At 52.3% G+C, this 19,244-nt stretch overlaps 1 protein-coding gene across 2 annotated transcripts in view; it reads right to left on the bottom strand.

The window, feature by feature from the left end:
* ZFAT (zinc finger and AT-hook domain containing) overlaps positions 1-19,244 on the bottom strand; it is a 145,967-nt gene that overhangs the window by 89,180 nt on the left and 37,543 nt on the right. The window contains exons 3-4 of one of the 2 annotated variants that reach the window (XM_055431866.2): positions 15,511-15,747; positions 953-1,141 (exon numbers count right to left, since the gene is read on the bottom strand). In XM_055431866.2, coding sequence (XP_055287841.1) covers positions 953-1,141; positions 15,511-15,747 — 426 coding nt within the window. The remainder of the gene's footprint in view (positions 1-952; positions 1,142-15,510; positions 15,748-19,244) is intronic. The other variant, XM_055431869.2, reaches the window with a different exon arrangement.

The raw sequence follows: 19,244 nt of genomic DNA, 5'->3' as shown, positions 1-19,244 counted from the left end.
ATATCACTTGTCTGAAGGACGATGAAACCACTTCAAAGAGCATAATCTTATGTGGCTTTTTTCTCTACTGAACACCTAACCCAACAGTGAAGTATCGGGTTGGCCAAAAAGCTCGTTCGGGGTTTTCTGTGACGTGTCACAGGATATAAAATATAAATATCATATGTATATAGTATAAAGAGGTATTTATTTAGCGTTTTCATTTTGCATAGTCAGTTACCATTAGCATTGAAAACAGATGCTTTAAAAGGCTCTCGGTTCAGTTCAGTCACTCAGTTGTGGCCGACTCTTTGCAACCTCATGGACTGCAGCACACCAGGCTCTAGCTGACCTCAAAATCCTAAACTTGATTTTTTTAAATTTTATCTGACAGCTATCACCCCAAATGCACAGGGGGAAAAAAATTATTATACTTTAGCATCTACTATCCTAAACTGCTCTTTGTCTAAGGTAAGTTTTCCTGGAAGAGGCCTTTTTAAAAAGGGGTAATATATCCACTGGCTATTTTATGTGAAAAGAAAAGGAGATAGAAATCTCTAGTATTATAAAATAAATGATGAACCTACTAAAAAAAATGCAAAAAAAATAACTCGAAGAAGTTATGGGGAGGGTTTTGGCACCGTCTGCTGTGAGTGGTCTTACACTCCAGCCCGGGCAGGAAGAAGGAGCAAGGATATCCTGGAGAGGGTCTTGGGGGGCTGGGGGGCCCCAAGGAAAGAACTGCTCTCCAGGGCCACAGCTCCTTTGAGCAGCCGCTCACATGTGAGCACAGGTCACGGCCGCAGAGGCCACGGGCAGCGGCAGCGGGAGCAGCCCTTGCACCCTGACCTCTGGACGCGGTCATCCACCACGGCCTGGGGCCCCAAGTCACTGGGTAACTCCGCCGAAAGCCCCGCGGTGATGACAGCCTCTCCCAGAGGTTCCTGCCGCCCCCTCCCGCCACCATGCACACCTGGAATCGCCTCGTGTGCCGTTAACACCACGCTGATGATGGGCTTCTTGGCCCCGGACATCTGCGGGGCCTCCTTTCCCGAGCAGACCTTCTGGATTTTCTCTGCTCTCTGCGCCCGCGGCCTCTTCGGGGCCTTTTCTCGATCATCTTCCTTATACTTCTTCTCCAGTTCAAGGTCAGATTCGTTACCTAAGGAGAAGATACCAGGATTTATAAAATACCCTTTTTATACCAGTGATGGAGTCGGGGAGCATGTGGAACCCTTTTTATGGGCTGACAGTAAAGGGGATACACCTGTGTGATAGAAACACTGGTCCCCAGACTTCCCTGGTGGGGCAGTGAATAGGAATCTGCCTGCCCAATGCAGGAGATACGGGTTCCATCCCCGGCCGGGGAAGATTCCACAGGCCTCAGAGCCACTAAGCCCATGCACCACAACCGAGCCTGCACACTGGAGCCCGTGAGAGAGGCCACACACCGCAACTAAAGAGCAGCCCCATTCTCCGGAACCAGAGGAAGCGCGCACAGCAACGAAGACACAGTGCAACCAAGGAATCAGTCTATAAAAGAACACTGATCCCCAGCGAAGTGGCCACTGTATCACTTCGGTGTCACCTCTGCTTCCTCAGTCTTGTCTTTGACTCGGTACCCACCATTCCCCCGGCACAGACCCCCACGTGGGCACTGAGGGCCCACTGCGGACACAGCAGGCACCGGCCCTCAGCTCGCTCTCAGGAAGCCCACCGGACCTCAGAGTCATCAGCCAACAACAGTGCAGGGAAGACACGGTGGTCTTTAGACAGCCTAAGACGAAGGCATTCACGTGCTCGGCATCCAGGTACTAGGTGCCTTCAGAGTGCCAGGCATGGTGGACACCAAGGCTGACGGCGCACAGACCCAGAGCCCACCCTCGAAAGCCCTGCCGTCTAGAGGGAGAGATGGACGGGGCAGTCCGCTGTGCACCCACTGAAGCAAAAAGGGGTCTCAGATGACCGAGGGGAGCGATGGAAGCTTCTACCCGAGGGGTCAGACAAGCCAGTCTGCGCAGGCAGCCCTTCGGCCAGTGTGAACAGCAAGCATTTGTGAAGCTGTGGTCGGGGCTGCAGGGAACGGGCGGAGGAGGTGTGGGGGGCGAAGGGCTCAGGAGACGGTGGTGCGGGGACCAGTGGTGGGCTCCGTGCTAAGGAAGGGGGCATGAAGACAAGGAGGAATGCTTAGCTGGGTACCCTGCGGGGCGAACTTGGTGAAGAAGCCAGCAGGGAGGAACAGAACCAGGGGAGGGAGTGAAATCCAGGGCCTCGAATGCCCACAGGATGCGGGGAGCCGTCCTTCGACGAGCAGGGTTGGGGGGGGGACTCTGATGCCCGTGGAGACCACCCAGGAGCATGAGTGAGTGAGGCTGGCCGGGGTGTGGTGGGGACACAACACAGCCCCAGCCCCGGTCAGGGCCGGATCACAGGACACACACACCACGCCACAGTGTCAACATTCAACAATGGGACTCCCCACACTGCTTTGCAGTCATCTGTCGCAAAGCCTCATCTGCGATGTGACCTCTGGGAGCTTGGGGCTGTGTCTTCTTTTTACTGAGCCTGAGGACCTAACCTTACAACACAAAGACCCGCTCTGCTCATGAAGCAACGGACCAATGGGTAGAGATCAGCAACAGACTTCACCAGAGGAAGAAACGTCTGGCAGTTAGAGCCACCCAGGGCCTCCCAGGTGGCTCAGTAGGTAAAGAATCCGCCTGCGGTGCAGCAGATGCAGGAGACCCAGGTTCGATCCCTGGGTCAGGAAGAGCCCCCGGAGGAGGGCATGGCAACCCACTCCAGTATTCTTGCCTGGAGGATCCCCACGGACAGAGGCGCCTGGCGGGCTACAGTCTGTGGGGTCACAAACAGCGGGACACGACTGGGGTGACTGAGCGTGCACACAAGCAGAGCCGCCCCATGAGGGAGGGGAGGCTTTGGAGACGCGTTTCTCCGAGGGTTTCGAGGGGCTTCACACAGCAATCGTGATGCCCTGGGAAAAACTGGACCACACGGCAGCGGGCGGGGTGGGGCATCCAATCAGACAAGCCCTGCATCTCTGGATTCTGAGACCCCCTCTGACAGGGCAGTGGAGCTGCAGGAGAAAGAGGGTGGAGGATCGGGGAGACCCAACCCTGCTGGAACCCGAGACAAGTTAACCCCGCAGGCTCTGCAGACATGCTCACTTGTATCTGTAGGACGCCTCCTACGTGTGGCTCAGAAAGGCCACGTCCACCCTGGGCCTGACTCCACGCCCCCTCTCTGGTTCCTGTGCCTGTTTGCTCGTGATGACCCTCTCCTCCATCTTACAAAGTACTCATGTCAAGTACCGCTCTTCTGAAACAGAATTCCTCTAACACCAAGTTCCACAATGATCCCCTCGTACTTAATGAAACATTCTCTTTACAAGCTTTTTTTTTCCCCTTGTCCTCCTATTTCCAATTTTTCTCAAGGTCCATCTTCAAACAAAACATCACTTCCACACAAAAGAAAGAAATATTTACTTGGAAATTATCCCAGCACTGCAGAATGTATTTGTTCTTTACCGGTCACAGTTCATTTAAAGACACATGCAGAATGCCAGGCCCTGTTCTAAGCACTTGGGACAGTGCAGCGTGCAAGACAGAGACCCCTGCCTCCTGGAGTTTACATGCTGGTGGGAAAAGACAGACAATACAGCTAAAACATAGTAAGTCAATTACATAATATATCAGAAGGTAATTTAAAAATTTCTCATTTTACCTGTGCCAGTGAAAGAGCACAGGTATTTGGAAGATAAACAAGTCTGATTTCTTTTCTTTTTTTTAAGAGAATTGCTTGGGCCTCCCTGGTGGCTCAGAGGTAAAGAATCCACCTGCCAGTGCAGGAGACACAAGTTTGATTCCTGATCCCCGAAGAGCCCACGTGCCTCACCGCAACTAAATTCGTGTGCCACAACTACTGAGCCTGTGCTCTGCCACTAGAGAAGCCCCTGCGATGAAAGTCCACGCACTGCAACTAGAGAGCAGCCCCCACTCGCTGCAACTAGAGAAAAGCCCTTGCAGCAATGAACACCCAGCACAGTCAAAAGGCTCTAACAAGGGTGCTTTTCAGAACACAAGGTGCTCGGGTGAAGCGCCCTCATCTGTCAAACTTCGCATCGCGCCTCGTCACCGACCGAATCCAGTCGTGATCCTCGCTGCACCAGGATGTGCTTTTCAAACATTTTTTTTTTTTTTAGCAGCAGGACATTTTGAGTGAGTTCTTTAAGCAATTTCAACATACCTAATAAAAAGGTGTGGCTTCTCTGGTTAAAGTGGGTGGGGTCCAGACCAGCCCCCACCACCACCACCACCTGGTCCTCCCAGCCCTCCAGTCCTCAGCCACAGGTGTCTCCAAGAGCTCTGGAAACAGCTTTAAAAGGACTGGATGGGGACGTAGGAGGGACAGTGTCAGATACCACCTGCAGCGCAGTCACCGCTCTGAGCCACCATCATAGAGTTGTGGAGTGTATGAGCTACACTCCAGCCTCTGCCTTCCAGCTGGGCCAGTTCAGAACTCTCTGAACCCAGGGTCCGAATCCACAAAGTGAGCGGCTGTGAGGCTCAGGCCTGGGAAAGCCGCAGAGCCCTCTGTCATGTGGGGAGTCATGATGTCGAACCCCAAGCGGCAGGTCTGGGGTGGTGACGTCATGCCTGAAGACACATTTGTGTGGCTCGGGGTTGGGCTGGGACCTCAGCTTCCGGGGGGTCCCATCAGGTCTGTGCGAACAGGAGAGGCGCAGGGAGGGCTGCACCCCCAGCCTGGCGTGTTCCGTGGAGTCGCTGACGTTCGGGAAAGACAGTGTTTAATTTCTTGACATCCATGCATCATTGCTCTTCAACCCCAGCACAGTGACCTAATTCTTTATATTTCGTCTCCTTTTGAGAAGATGGCATTTAAAAACTGATGACACTGCAGAGTGGAAGCAGGAGTTCCTGGGAGGGGGTGCAGAGACCCCACTCTACAACAGTGCCTGGGGTCCTCACATGCAGGGAGGTGTCCAGACTTCAGATGGAGGCAGCGCAGCTTCAGGAGCAGAGACCAGGCATGGGCCCAATTTGAAGGGTAATGAGCCAAAACTCCAGTGACCCCGTGTTCCACAAAGCTCCTGCTTGTCCCTCCAGGCCGACCCTCATCTTTCTTCACCAGCTCCTGGATGGGTAACACGGGGCTCCATTGCTCCTGGCTTCCCACGGCGTTTGGCCAGTGGAGTCACCAGAAGCTGGGAGGGAGGGAGGTTTGGGGGAGAGGGGATGAGTCAGGTCTGGTCACACAGTGAGTTTGGTAGGGTGCAGGGTTCCAAGGAGGTGTTACCACCTGGGTGGGGGTCTGCAGGTGGGCCTTTTGTGGGTGAGGAGACAAGTGGGTGATCATGAGGGGCTGGGATGGAACAGAAGCGCACGCGTGCACGCACACGCACACACACACACACACACACACACACACACACACATCCTCCCTTAACTTGGATGAGCCTGTCTGACTTTACTAAGAAAAGCGAAGTTCATCTGATACAAAAACTCTCAACTAAGCTCCTTTGATCCCAGAATCTCCCTGCTCTTCACTCAGCACCCCCTCCTGTCCTAGAGGAGCTTCTCTGGGAGGGATGTTACTCCACTTGCCAAACCCCACACTCTCAGCGGGGGTGAGGGGGTGGGGGTGGAATCTGTGTCTGCATTCATCCTCTAACTCCCTCTGGGAACCTCTCAGGGTCCCCGACATGTAATAGCATCCAGGCAAGGCAAGCTGACCTGGTAGCGGCCGATGAAGAGTTAACAGTACGGGCAGTCATACGTTTGTAGAAATTAGTTCATGCGCACTCATTTATAATTAACAACAGTGCTAATATTCTAAAGTACCTATTCCAAATTGCCCCAGAACTAATTAAATCTCAGAACACCCCAGAGAGTCAAGTGTTATCAGCCACATTAATAAAAAAAAAAAAGCCCAGAACAGTTGTCAGAACAGCAGACTGATAAGGGATTATACTCTGGGACTCTGCCACCGATTCATTCCAGGCTGCTAATGCAGCAGTTTAAGGAACTTATTAGCCCACGATTATTCTATCAAACCTGCTGAATATGCATCCCTCTTGCCTTCCGTCTTGCCCTCGGGTTTTCTCACGTCTTCCTGTCTCTCCGGCTCCAAGGGGAGGCCAGGCTCTGAGCACCGTGTCCCCACAGAGGTGCCACAACAACCGTGAGCACACGCAGAGCACCAGGCAGCCCGCCTCCTCCTGACCGTTCTCGCCACACACCCACCGCAGTGAACCAGCCCTCCTGCCTCACCTGACCACCCCCCGCCAGTACCTGCAGGCTTTCGCAGGAACTGTCATAAATGCCTGTCCCGCCCCCACCCTCACAGCAGCCCTGGATGGGGCGTTCACGGCCCCTGTCTCCAGGGAGCCCTCCAGGATGTTCCCGCCGCAGTGTGGTCCCGCCGTGCCCCCCTGCACCGGGCTGACCCCCGCATCATCCTGTATCTATTTGGTCCTCGTCCCCATGGGCTCAGCTGCTCCAGGGAACAGACTCATCTTACTCACTTTGATCCCCAAAGTCTGGCTTAGGGCCCAGTAGCCACAGCACAAGCCCCGTAAGGGGTAAACAGAGAGGAGAGAGCTGGCCTCCGCAGGGACCTCCTGAGCCCTTGGCTCCAGCTGGCAAGCACCAGGCGCGGCAGCGAGTCCAGCTTTAAAGGCTGCTGGGCCCTGAGCTGCGGGCCCTTCCCTGCAGCACTTCTCAGCAGTCAGGCTGTGATGGTCAAAGAGACTCCTTTTCAAGACGGGGGTCATAACGCATCACTGCCACTCTTCTGAAGAGCCATCACTTGGAGCAAAGGCCCACTGTGTCACCGGCTCCAGCCCCCCGCCTCCCACCCCGTCATGTCCCTCCAGGCAGGATGCAGGCAGCCCCCGAACTGCTGACAGCACAATGCAATAGGGCTGCCTCCCGCCCAGCCCCCAGCCAGCCTCCAAGACACTGGACAGGAAGGGCCTCCTCTCAGAGTCCCAGCATAGGACTTCCCTGGCGATCCAGTGGTTCAGATTCCGAGCTTCCAATGCAGGGGGCATGGGTTCGACCCCTGGTTGGGGAACTGAGATCCCACATGGCATGGCCAAAAAAATTTAAAAATAAGAGTCCCAACTGAAAGTCCTGCTTGGTGGGATTTAGGTAGTTCCTCTTCTCTCCTGGTCCCCACTCCCCTCCATGAAAAAAGGGTCATGAGTGCCCTCTGGTTCCCCAAGAGTCACGCAAGTCTGCAGCAGACAGCACAGGTGCACAGGGCCAGCTCCGTGTCCCAGGTCTCACATCGGGACACTCAGTGATTAAAGGGCCTGGGGGTTCAATTCAGGTGACTCTGGACCAGGACAGGGGGAGGATCCCATTGGAAGACAGCTGGACGCACATGACAAAAGCTGGAGCTCAGAAATCAAAGGGACCAGGGTTCGTGTAATTACGAGCTGGCCCTCAGGCAGCTTCCTCCGTGTGGCAGAGCCTGTTTCTTCACCTCACGAGGAGGGGACAGCCCCACCCCAGCTCCCAGCAGTGGGGTGAGAGCAGACACTCAGCGCCCTGACGGCAGCTGGCACTGGTGCGCTCAGGGGAACACGAAGCGGCATCACCATCTGGGGCCCCGCGGACCTGGGCCTGGGATTCCACAGACCTTCGGGAAGCTCTGGACCCGCTTGCCTCTGGAATCCTGGAAGCAGGTAAACAAACGCCTGCCAGATTTCGCAGCCTGCTCCACACCCAGTCAGCTCACCCAGGGCCTGTCGGGGCTCCCAGGGGCTCAAAGCTGTGGATCTCACACTCCATTCCTTCCCTAGGCAACTCTGACGATGGAGCCTGGTATCACGTATCTGAATTTTATTCCAAGTCTCAGAAGCTAAAGCAGAGAGAATGGTTACGTGCAGGTGATGTTCCTCAGGGAAATCTTACCAGGGCTGCCTGCACAGGGGCGTCATGCCAGTCTCAAGGATGAGAAGGAGCTGGGGGGCTGCCTTAGAGGGTAGAGGGTAGTTTTTTTGAGAAGAGACAGCTCCATGGGGCAAGTGGGGGTTAAAAAGCAGACAGTGTCCCACGATAAGGGAGTGATCTCTCCATGAGGGGGAGAGAAGGCTCAGCAGGCATGTGGCATGTCACCATTGCCTGTGACATCATTCTGTGAAGGGTGGGCTTATGGGGAGCAAGTCCAGAAGTGGAGTGGCCAGTCCACCGTGCAGAGAGTCCACAGGAGAGATGAGAAGGCCAGACCAGGGGCAGGAAGGGCACCAGAGTCGTGGGAAGCAGGGCACCGGGCCGAGGGGGCCAGCAGGCTGGGGTGAGCGGGAGGACTCCAGGAGGACTCAGATTGCAGCTCCGAGGACAGCACAGCACTAGCCAAGGCGGGAAGTGTGCAGAGCAGGTCAGGTGTCACGGCGGAGGCCCTAGCTCCGTTGCTGCTGACTATCGAGCCATCACACGGGCTCCCACTTGGCTTCTGACTCTGCGGGTACTTCTTTCTTCCTTCTACCCTGGTCCTCACATTGCAGGCTCCTGCTGCCATTCTTTTCAGCTATATCTGAGGTCTGCCTGTGACACTTACCTGACCCACAAGAACGGCAGCCGAGACACAGAGCAGAATCAAAGAAACATTTAGCGGGCAAAGTCCAGCAAGTGGCTGGACATGACAGGCGAGGGAGAAACTTCTGGATGAGACAGCTGGATGTGGTGGCCAGTCACCATGACAGAGGCTGTGTGTGGGGGTGGGGGAGGACATTTATAAGGAGCCTCTGGGACCCCAGGCCGAGACGCAGGCCTTGAGCTCAGGACAGGGTTGGGACAAGGAGGACATGTGCCGGTCCCCAGACCACAGCTGTGGGTGAACCCACGGAAATGGCAGGAGTCATGCGGTTGCCGCTAATGACAGCCACCTGACATGTCCAGTCCTCACCCACCCTGGGCACAGTGAGGGTCACACTCCACGGCCCCTTGAAGTTGGGTGGGGCCGTGAGGTCAGTTCTGGCCAATGAACTGCATGGGCAGGAATGATGGAGACCACTTCTGGGCTGACTGTAAGGCTCGGGCCCTCCTCCCCACCACCCAGTGATCAGACATGCTCAGGGCAGTGGCTGCTCTCCCCACCTGATCCCTGGATGAGCAGAGCCTCCTGAGGGTCTGCAGCAGAATGAGAAGGAAAGCCGGATCTGTGAGCCTACTGCGATGGGCGAGGCTAGTTGAAGGATGTAACCTGGAACACACCAACAGCACCCGCCATACTGACGGTCTTAACAGCAAGACCCGACCTCACAGGGCAGCTGGAGAGATGGGAGCAAAGTGGGGCAAGCGGAGGAGGCGAGGGGCAGGGGGTGTCACAGAAAGGTGATACTAACTGTCCCCAAGTCCCACATTGCCAAGCATGCCTCGGACCACGTACAGCTGGAGGCCGCTGCACTCTGCGTTTCCCTGACGAGCAAAGATGAAGCAAGGGTTTACAGAGCAACGAGAGGAAACAGACCGTCCCATTCCACATCTTTCCATGGAGAAAAGGTTATGCTCAGAGGACTGACACCGCTCTGCCTTTCCACCTGCAGATTTCCAAACCCGACTCCTGCAAAGCAGTTTTCAGCCTACGCGGCTACTGATCAAGTCAGCACTTTTGCTAACACAAAGACAGTAGAAGACCCCTGAAATACTGTTGTGTGGAATCCTCACTAAGATCACAGGTGCATCTTAGGTAAGATCTCAGAATAAATGCCTTGTCTTCTTTACGGAGGATTTAACAAGTATAAAGCAAATTTTTGCAGCTCTCCTTGCATAAAATGACCCCAGAAATAACAAGCTTAGAAAGGTTCAGAAGTCACTTTTATAAACTTGACACATTGATTTCTGTAGGCTGTAAAATGTTTTTCAAAAACACCAGCTGTTCCACATAATGGCATTAGGCAAAAAAAAGAAAAATCTCTTTTCCCAGTTTCTTTTATTAGTCAGATGCAGAATGAAATAAATAAATGTTGAATACACAACAAAATTGTTATTTTAACTTGCTATGGTTCAGTGTAGGGAAAAAGCTTATTTCGTTTTCTTCTAATTGTTTTAACAAGCCAAAGAGTCAAGGTCAACTGTTTGAAATGTCACTAAACTGCTCTTTACCGAGCATATATTAAAACAATTATGCAAGAATTTCCCAAATTGTAATATTGTGTTTGGCAAACTAAGGAACGTGAAGCAATTATCACAGGTATGTCAGCCGGTAGGCAGCCAGGCGTTAGGTCATTTCTGCATATTTTAGAGGTTTCAGCAGTGGCCAGAAAGGAAAAAACACCGGAAGCTTCCACCTTTCCATTTGGTATTTGTTAAATTAGAGTCCACTTAGGTCATTCAAATCAATGGACTACGAGGCCATTTTCTATGCAGCTTAGCACTGGAGGAAGCTGATAATCTTATTAGGAAGGACGGTGCCTGTCTGCCACTGCTGAAGAGACTGCCTAATTAATTACAGAATAGAAAATAAAGGTAGGAACTTCACAGGGTGGAACTTGCCTCTCGCATGAGGTTAGAGAAAAAGCTGAGAGTGGTACACCGAAGTGAACAGAATCAACATCCACAAAGGAGAAAGAAGACTGGTTTTAAGGTGCGAACAGGGTAGGGCTGGGCCGTCTGCAGGGGAAAAGCAGGGAGTCACGGGGTGGTACCCAGCCCACCTCCAGGGAGCTGTGCGACTCTTAGAGAACCGTCATTCTGCACTTCAACTTCCTCAAGTATAAAATGTGAAATAGGTTTGAAAAGGGGGGTTTCTAAGCCAATCTTAAATGATCACACATAGTGTGACTCGGCTGGTTTAACATTCTCAACATGACAGAATCACAGGGGCGGAGATCAGTGGGCTGTGGGGTGGGCGTGACTGTGAAGTGGAACACGGGGAGCCCGCATGGTGATGGGCAGTCCTGCCTCCTGACTGCCGTGTGATGACGGTGCTGAGCGATGAACTGCGCACACGGTGTCTCACTGTCAGGGCTCCTGACCCTGACGCCGTGCTACAGCTCTGCAAGACAGCACCCCTGAGGAGAGCAGGGCAAAGGGTCCTCTCTGCCCATCTCTGTGACTCCCTGTTATCCCGCTAATTGTTTTCAAAATATGAGGTTTCTTACTTTTTCAAGGGTTGACTTGGAATCAGACCCTATTCTCTGTGGACCCTATGATTTGAAATAGTTTATCTGCAAACTGCACTTAATGAAGAACATTCCTTTGCCCGTATTTACTGATCAAATATGTATGACTGTCTTATTTTACAACTTTCACAAAAAAACAATTTCCAGAGGGATCAAAAATACAGAAAAAGAATGAAACCATACAAATAACAGAGGAATATATAGAAAGTTGCTTTTTATTATTTGGGGTTTATAGGTAAGTGTCCTAAGCTACGGTAAGAAGGGCATGAAATTTGACAGTAGTGACAAATGCTGATATTTAAAGCTTCAGTAAAATGCAAAAGGAAAGAAAAAGCAATTCTGCACATGAAAAGACAAATGATAAAACTGGAAAATATCTTCAGAATATATGGCAATCCAAAAGTGTAGTAAGTAAAGGACATGAGCAAGGAATGCCCCAAATTACACATAAGACAAAAACCTGAATATCTGCAACAAGATCATCCACTAGTGACCAGGCAGAAAAAATTCACAGAACATAAAATGAACCATTTTAGAATGAACAGTCCAGTGGCATTTAAAAGCATCCATAATGTTATATAACCACCACCTTTATCTAGATACAAAATCTTTCCTATCATTTAAAATAAAACTCATTAAACAGTTTCCCCCCATCCTTCCCTCTCCTCTGACCCCTGGTAACTGCCAACTGTCCTCTGTCTCTATGGATTCATCTGTTCTGAATATACATGGAATCATACGATATGTGACCTAAAAGATGCCCTTTTAGGTCTGGGAATTACATTACTAGATATTTACCTAAGATAACAAAGGCACAAGTACAAAATATAATAATAATAGAATAAAAGCGCAGGCTCAAGATTATACACCTGAGTAGTTTTTTTGTTTTCTGTTTTTTAATCAGGGAGAAAATTTTTAAACAGTATTCAATGTCAATCAACTGGAGACCGATGAAGGAAAACTTAAGGCCCCCACACACACAGTGAAATGCTGTGCGGCCTTTAAAAATAACGAAAATCTACATTTACTGACTCTTTCGTCAGAAAACAGAGCATCGCAATCAGAAGCACAGACCCTGCAGCCAGACTCTGTGAGTTCAGAGTACAGCTCCGGCCCTTACGGGCTGTGTGATGTTGGCAGACTCCTGACAGTTCTGCCTCAGTTTCCTGTCTTTTAATTAAGTGGGGATGATAATAGTGTCTACAGGGCCACTGTGAGAAGGAAATGAGCAAAGAGTTGTAAAAGTACTGAGAACAATATCTGCAACACAGAAAGTTCTACAAACAGCTTGTTGAGGAAAAAATACCTGACGTGAAAAATTTATCCGCTCCATTAACTGCATGAAAAAAGAACACAGAGCATTATGTATGACCTCAGTTACTGAAAAACCTAGTGAGCACACAAAGAACGTAGGTCTCTCTTCACTCTTATATACAGTGTAACAGAAATTACAGCTAGGCAGTGAAATTGTGCACTGTGTTTACTTTCTTCTTAGTATTTTGTATAGCATTACAGGTATTAAAAAAGAAAACAAATGATATCACCCAACTGGTACTTTTGGACACCTGGAACCTCAACTGGCCTATGCTTTCTAGGAAGGAAACTGGCAAAATGTAATACATTTTCTGGCCCAGTAGTTGTACTTTCAGGAATTTATCTTATAGAAATAACATATACATATATACACATACACAAATGCACACATGTACATAAGGGAATATTTACTCAAGTAATATTTATAACAGCAAAAAAAAAAAGGAAACAGCCTAAATTTCACTAGATGCACCATGGTTGGCATGAACAACGGAAAACTTATCGCATGGAAGAATGATGCCACAGAGCTCCAGGAAAGATCCTCTCTGTGAAACCTGTGAATACACAGGTGAAGAGCCTGCACTCTGCTGTGTGGGGGAGACACGAGAGTGGGTCTCAGGAAGAAACCCCGGGGGCAGCACAGCCTGGGGGGCGGGAGGGGAGGGGACCCCCATGGACAGGACTGAACCTCTCAGTTACTCTAGGCCTGGGAGGGGATAGCCAGAATGTCCAGCATCGCCAGAGGGAAATTCCCTGATCTCTAACCACAGCCGTGCAGAAAGCCCAGGGGTCTCCCAGAGAGGGCTGACAAGACAAGCCAGCCACAGGGAGGCCCCAAATCGAACAGATTCTCAACAGCTAGAGCTGGCCCCTCTGACTACGCAGTGACGACCACTAAGGGTCAGTGCAGGAAATGCAGGAGCAGGGTGCATGTGTGTGCACGTGAGACACGCTCAGAGGGCCACGGGGTGGGGTGGGGGGAGGCGCTCAGTGAGGTGACAGGACGGGGAGCCCCTCCACGACCACGTCCAGTAGGAACAAGCGCACTGGGAACCGGTGCCTCGGGTACAGTGCCGTGAGCTCCTGCCCCTCCCTCCCAGGGCCATCTCACTGATGAATTTCTGCATGTTTGCCAAAGCACCTGAGGCTATGAAGAGAGACATTGCTTCCCCCAAAACCACCGGATGACCCGCCTCCACTTCCCACACGGTGGGCGCTCACACTCTGTCTTGGGACGGCTGCCACCCAATTGCCTCATCTCGCCTGAATCCTTGTCTGTTATTTGCAACTGCCCCTGCAGCCTAGTAAGAGTTCATGTGGTCACCCTGAGAGCAGTTATTTACAGGAAAGAACACTTTATGGGTTCTACAACTGGCACAGGCGTTGGCAATGAGCCTTGGCCACCAACTCGATGTCTGATAAATCTTAGGTGGTGCGTGCAAGCATGCTAAGTCGCTTCAGTCGTTTCCGACTCTCTGCAACCCCATGGACTGTAGCCCGCCAGGCTCCTCTGTCCACAGGATTCTCCAGGCAAGAATACTGGAGTGGGTTGACATGCCTTCCTCCAGGGGATCTTCCTGACCCAGGGATTGAACCCAAGTCTCCTGCCTTGGCAGACTTCTTTACCCCTAGCGCCACCTGGGGGCCCCATTAGGTGGTGCATTCCCTCAATAATGTGCTCAGTTCAGTTCAGTTCAGAAGCTCAGTCTTTGCAACCCCATGGACTGCAGCACACCAGGTCTCCCTGTCCATCATCAACTCCCGGAGCTTGCTCAAACTCCTGTCCATCGAGTTGGTGATGTCCTCCAACCATTTCATCCTCTGTCTCCCCTTCTCCTCCCACCTTCAATCCTTCCCAGCATTAACGTGCTAGGATTTTACAAACCAAGGGCCTTGCTTCACTGTTGGGAGGTGTTTCTAGGACTGAAGAGCTGGGGTTCAGAGTCAAACAGTCTGGGTTCAAAGGCCAGGAGGATCCTTTTCTAATTAAAAGACCCTGGATAAACTGCTTCATTTCTTAGTGTCTAAATGCTCTTACCTGTGAAACAGGAAGGATAGCAGTAGCACTGTGCCCATAGGGCTGTGAAAAACAATGACAGCTAACATGTACGGGGAGCTTTTGAAATGGCAGCTGTTCTTCTAAGCACTGTAGAAAGTCCTGTCTCATTGAATCCTCCAAGCAACCAAATTAGCTAGTGTTGTTTTTATTCCCATTTTACAGAGGAAGAAAATAAAGCAGAATAAAGATAATAAGTACTGGAGCTGCGGTGCAAATCCAGGCAGCCAAAGTCCAAAGCCCACATCCTGAACCAGAACCCATGTGATGTGCGCATGTGCTCAGTCGCTCAGGAGTACCCTACTCTTTGCCACTCCATGGACAGTAGCCTGCCAGGCTCCTCTGTCCATGAGATTCTCCAGGCAAGAATACTGGAGTGGGTTGCCATTTCCTACTCTAGGGGTAAAATACTTAGCCTGGTACAAAACAGTAAGAACTTTCTACATTCTTAGACACGCTTTGAAAACTTGGCAACTGGTTGCAAGAATTAAACGAGGACAACAGAGCCCACAGCAGAGGCCCTTGCTGTTTCCCTCCTCCTAGACAGTGTCTAGACTTTCCCGCTCATACGCACAGTCTCTTCAGCCTCTTTTAGAAGCTGCTTCAGAGCCGAAGCCTTGCTAAGCTCTTACCTGAAGACAGTACCTGGTATCCTGCATGTTCTTCAAGAGCGCCGGCCACAGTCGAAGCCGTCAAGGTCACTCACAGGGGCTCGAGCATCCTAACCTCGGCCTTTCTGCTCACAGGGCCCAACAACAGAGCTCCGGAACAAGAGAAGCCCCCCCACCGCAATGAGAAGCTCCCCCTGCACCCCAAATAGAGAGTAGTCCCTACTCTCCGCAGCTAGAGAAAAGCCCGCGCAGCAATGCAGACCCAGCACGGCCATAAATAAAGGAGTAAATAAAATTCTATTAAAGTTGAAATGAGACTGCTGGTTTCAACAGAGGGGGAGCGCGCCGCGGGCGCCCCCTGCCGGGAGCGCGCTTACCTGCGTCCCCCTCCGCCTCGCCCAGGTTCAGCACGATGATGCAGATGTGCTTGCGGAGCTGGCGCGGGTTGGAGAACTTGCGGCAGCACTTGCTGCACTCCAGGCTGCCCCCTTCCTCGGGGGCCCGCGGGCCGTCCGAGCCGGGCAGGGCGCTGCGCTCCGCCAGCTCCTCCTCGGGGCTGGGCTTCTTCGTGGACCCCTTGGGCCTGCCTCTCTTCCTCTTCATGACCGAAAACTCTGCGGAGGAACCAGAGGGCACCGTGGGGTCACAGAAGGCGACAGGGTGGGCCATGCGCTCGGTTTCCAAGCGTGGAAATATGTCTGTTTCCACAGGGAGCTCACATGGTACAGAATCCACCTGCAGTGCAGGAGGCCTGGGTTCCATCCCCAAGTGGGGAAGATCCTCTGGAGAAGGGGATGGCTACCCACCACCCCAGCATTCTTGCCTGGAGAATTCCATGGACGGGGATGCCTGGCCAGGCTACAGTCTATGGGGTCGCCAAGAGTCGGACAGGACTGAGCAACTAACACTTTGGCTTCCCACATTTTATTAAAAAAAGGAAAGCTTGAAGCAGTTCCAGAAATGAGCAGCTGCAAACAATCATTTAGTGCTAACATCTCTGCACCTCTGTACTATTATACAACCAATTCTGTAGTCATGTGATTTAAGAATATTAGTTTATCAGAACCTGTGCACTCTGCGTGTTCCATAAAGTGGGGAGGGTTTTAAGCTGTGACTGTCAGCTCCAGGTCACAAACCAGGCTCCTTAGAAACCACCATTTCCACTGAAAACTAGTTCTCAGAAACTTGCTAAGGACTGTCTCTGCAAAGGGTTCTCAAAGGCTGCTTAGCTTTTCACGCTCTTAATGAGTTACACAACTATTTTGACTATTTAAACCATCATAATTATTAGGTCCAAATTGTTCTGATGGAAAAGAGACAAAAATAATTGCAATCTAAAGCCAAAGATTATAGGGCTAGAGACAATATTTTTCAAGTTTCCTGGAGACCAGAGGATTTAAATGTCATCAACAGAGCTGCTTTGGAGCAAGTTTCAAATCATTTTTCACCTCTTATCTCTTCTTAATTAGCATTCATTTTTAAGGCGTTCATCTCCAAAGGAAGGTGGGAATTAAAAGGGTGAGCAGGCTGAGGGGACCTCCTGCCATTGTAGGAAGGTGGAGTGCCATCTTAGGTGATGCGTTTTGAGGGGTGCCATGGCCGGCACAGCCTGGCTGCCCTGCCATCTCTGGAGAGCCATCTGTCTGGCTAAGGCATGGCATGGCAGCAGCCAGCCATCTTTGTATCTGAACATCAGGGCAGAGGAAGGGTCCTAGGTTCTAGCACCATCTTGGGGGAACGGTCACCTATGCAATTATGATGTGTTCGGGGTCCCTCCTGCTCTTCCTGTTCTGCCCAAGAAAGCATCACCCACAGTGCCCCCTGCTGTCACCGTGAGGACCCTTTAAGGGGGTCACCTGGGCTCCCGAATCAGAGAGAGAAGCCAAAGGGGCGGGAGAGAAGTGCAGAGAAAGAACGTGGGCTCTAACTGAGGCGCCTGCTTGGACGTGTGGTCCCCAGGAACTCAGAGAACAGGCACCGCCTGAATGGGGAGAGGGGCTGAGACAGGGGAGCGCTTGCAGGAGCAGGGTTTCCACTGAGCTGCAGGGCCACGGCGGGTCCTCCTTGACCTAGAGCTCCAAGCCAGAGCCTTCCATGGCTGGGGCAGCCAGCCTGATGCACTGTCACTGCTTGCCTCCATCTCGCTGGGCTTGTCGGAGAATGGGCTCCCCTGTCAGCCCCGAGAGTTTAGCAGGAGAATGACAGCTGTGGAGACAGGAGGCCCAGCTACGCGTACGGGAGGCTGGGGAGGCAGGTGAGGAGAGGAGCATGCAGACTGAGGACAAACCGTCCACCTCAGAGCCATTCAAACGCTCCTCCTGATTATTCCTGACAACAGCAGCTTACTGAAACAGCGGTTAACAGCTGGAGGAGCAGAGTGAGCAGAGAGGCTGTAAACCGCCCACCGCACGTCACAGCCGCCAAGCTCGGGAAATGTGTTACAGGACAGTTTACTGCCCCGCGCCCTGCCCTGCAGACAGAGGTCCTCCTCTGACGTGTCCTGAGGATGCAGCTGTGCAGCGGAGAGGGGGCTTCATCTGTACAGAGATCCGGGCTCCGCCCTTGGCCACACGGGTGGCCCCCAGGCCCCGGGAAGGCCCGGCCTGACCACAGTGCCCGTGTACCCGGGGGCTTGGCCACAGGACTGTCTACACGAGGGTTTGTTTCTGGGGCTCTGCGACAGGTGAGGTCAGGTCTGACCTCTGAACACAGTCTGACCTCCTGGGGGAGCTGGAGACTGGGGGCCAGTCACGCAGGCGGGCGTCGTCAAACTCCATAGAAACTCTAGACACCAAGGACTTGGGGGAGTGTCCCTGGCTGGAAACACTCCTAAGTCCTGTCGCATAAGGTAGCTGCAAGAAGACAGCGGCGTCCAGGACACCACGGGGCGTGGAGGAGGACCAAAGGCCCCGTGTCTGGAATCCCCGGGCCCCCAGCCGCACGCTGGCATCACTGTCTTTGGCCTGCTCTGACCTGCACCCTTTTTGTTTAGAACTGTCATCCAAGTTCACAGCTTTCCTGAGTTCTGTGAGTCATTCCAGAAGACTGGTGAACCTGAGGGAGTCCTTTGAGTCCCCCAAATTTGTACCTAACTGGAAAAGTGTGGGTGGCCTGGGGAACCCCAAATTTGCAAGGTGTCAGAAATCCTTTTTTTCGGTTGTGCTGGGTCTTCATTGCTGCACAGCTTTCTCCAGTTGAGGCCAGGGTTGAGCCGCACAGGCCTCTCGTGGTGGTGGCTTCTCTCATTGCAGAGCACAGGCTCTAGGTGCACTGGCTTCAGGAGCGGCAGCTTGCAATCTCTAGAGCTCGGGCTCAGGACTCGTGGCTCACGAGCTTTACTTGTTCCATGGCATGTGGAATCTTCCCAGACCAGGGATCGAACCTGTGTCCCCTAAAACAGCAGGCGGATTCCTACCCACTGTACCGCCGGAGTCAGCAATCCTGAGCAGACACAGAAGCCCTACGGGAGCCATGCCCTCCACCTCAGCTTCAGGTTCAGCATGCGTCGCTGCAGGGCACCCAGAGTCCACTCCACGGAGACGTGCAGTGCACGGTGCAGCCGCCTCAGCCATGGGTGCCACCCCCTCCCAGCACAGCGGGAGCGCAGCCCGGCTGGCCAGACCCGAGAGTGGTCTGTATCCCCCAGCACCTGACCCGGTGTCCCACCTAGCAGGCGCCCCGCAAAACCTTGGTGAATGAACTCAACAAGCAGGGTGCAATCTGCTGTCAAGGAGTAAACATAAAATCGGCCCTGAAAGCTTTGGAAAACCTCTAACATGATGGTGACGAAGCTAACCTTACATCTGACCGCATCCATAATTCAGATCCTCAAGACCAATTAGCTAGCTAAAAATGAAATTTTCATAAATGAACTTGGAACAATTTAAGCACCGAAAACGAGCTGCTGCCATCAGCTACCCACATGGTACAAAAGAGCGGAGAGTCCTGGAACTGGGCGAGGAAAACCCTGGCATCTCTACGGGCACACTGTGACGGCGTCTCAACAGAGGAAGCTTCAGTTGCTCGTCCTCCTCCCTGAACTCCTGAACTCAGCCGCCACTGAACTCTGAGGATTCTGTCCTAAAGAGGTCTGCCTGGTAAAAACCCTCTG

Source organism: Moschus berezovskii, chromosome 16, assembly GCF_049115385.1.
Source record: "Moschus berezovskii isolate FMDL1 chromosome 16, NW_MosBer_1.0, whole genome shotgun sequence".
In the NCBI taxonomy this organism is placed as follows: Eukaryota; Metazoa; Chordata; class Mammalia; order Artiodactyla; family Moschidae; genus Moschus; species Moschus berezovskii.
Note: the sequence above shows the minus strand (reverse complement) of the source record. Positions and strands in the feature narration are given on the sequence as shown.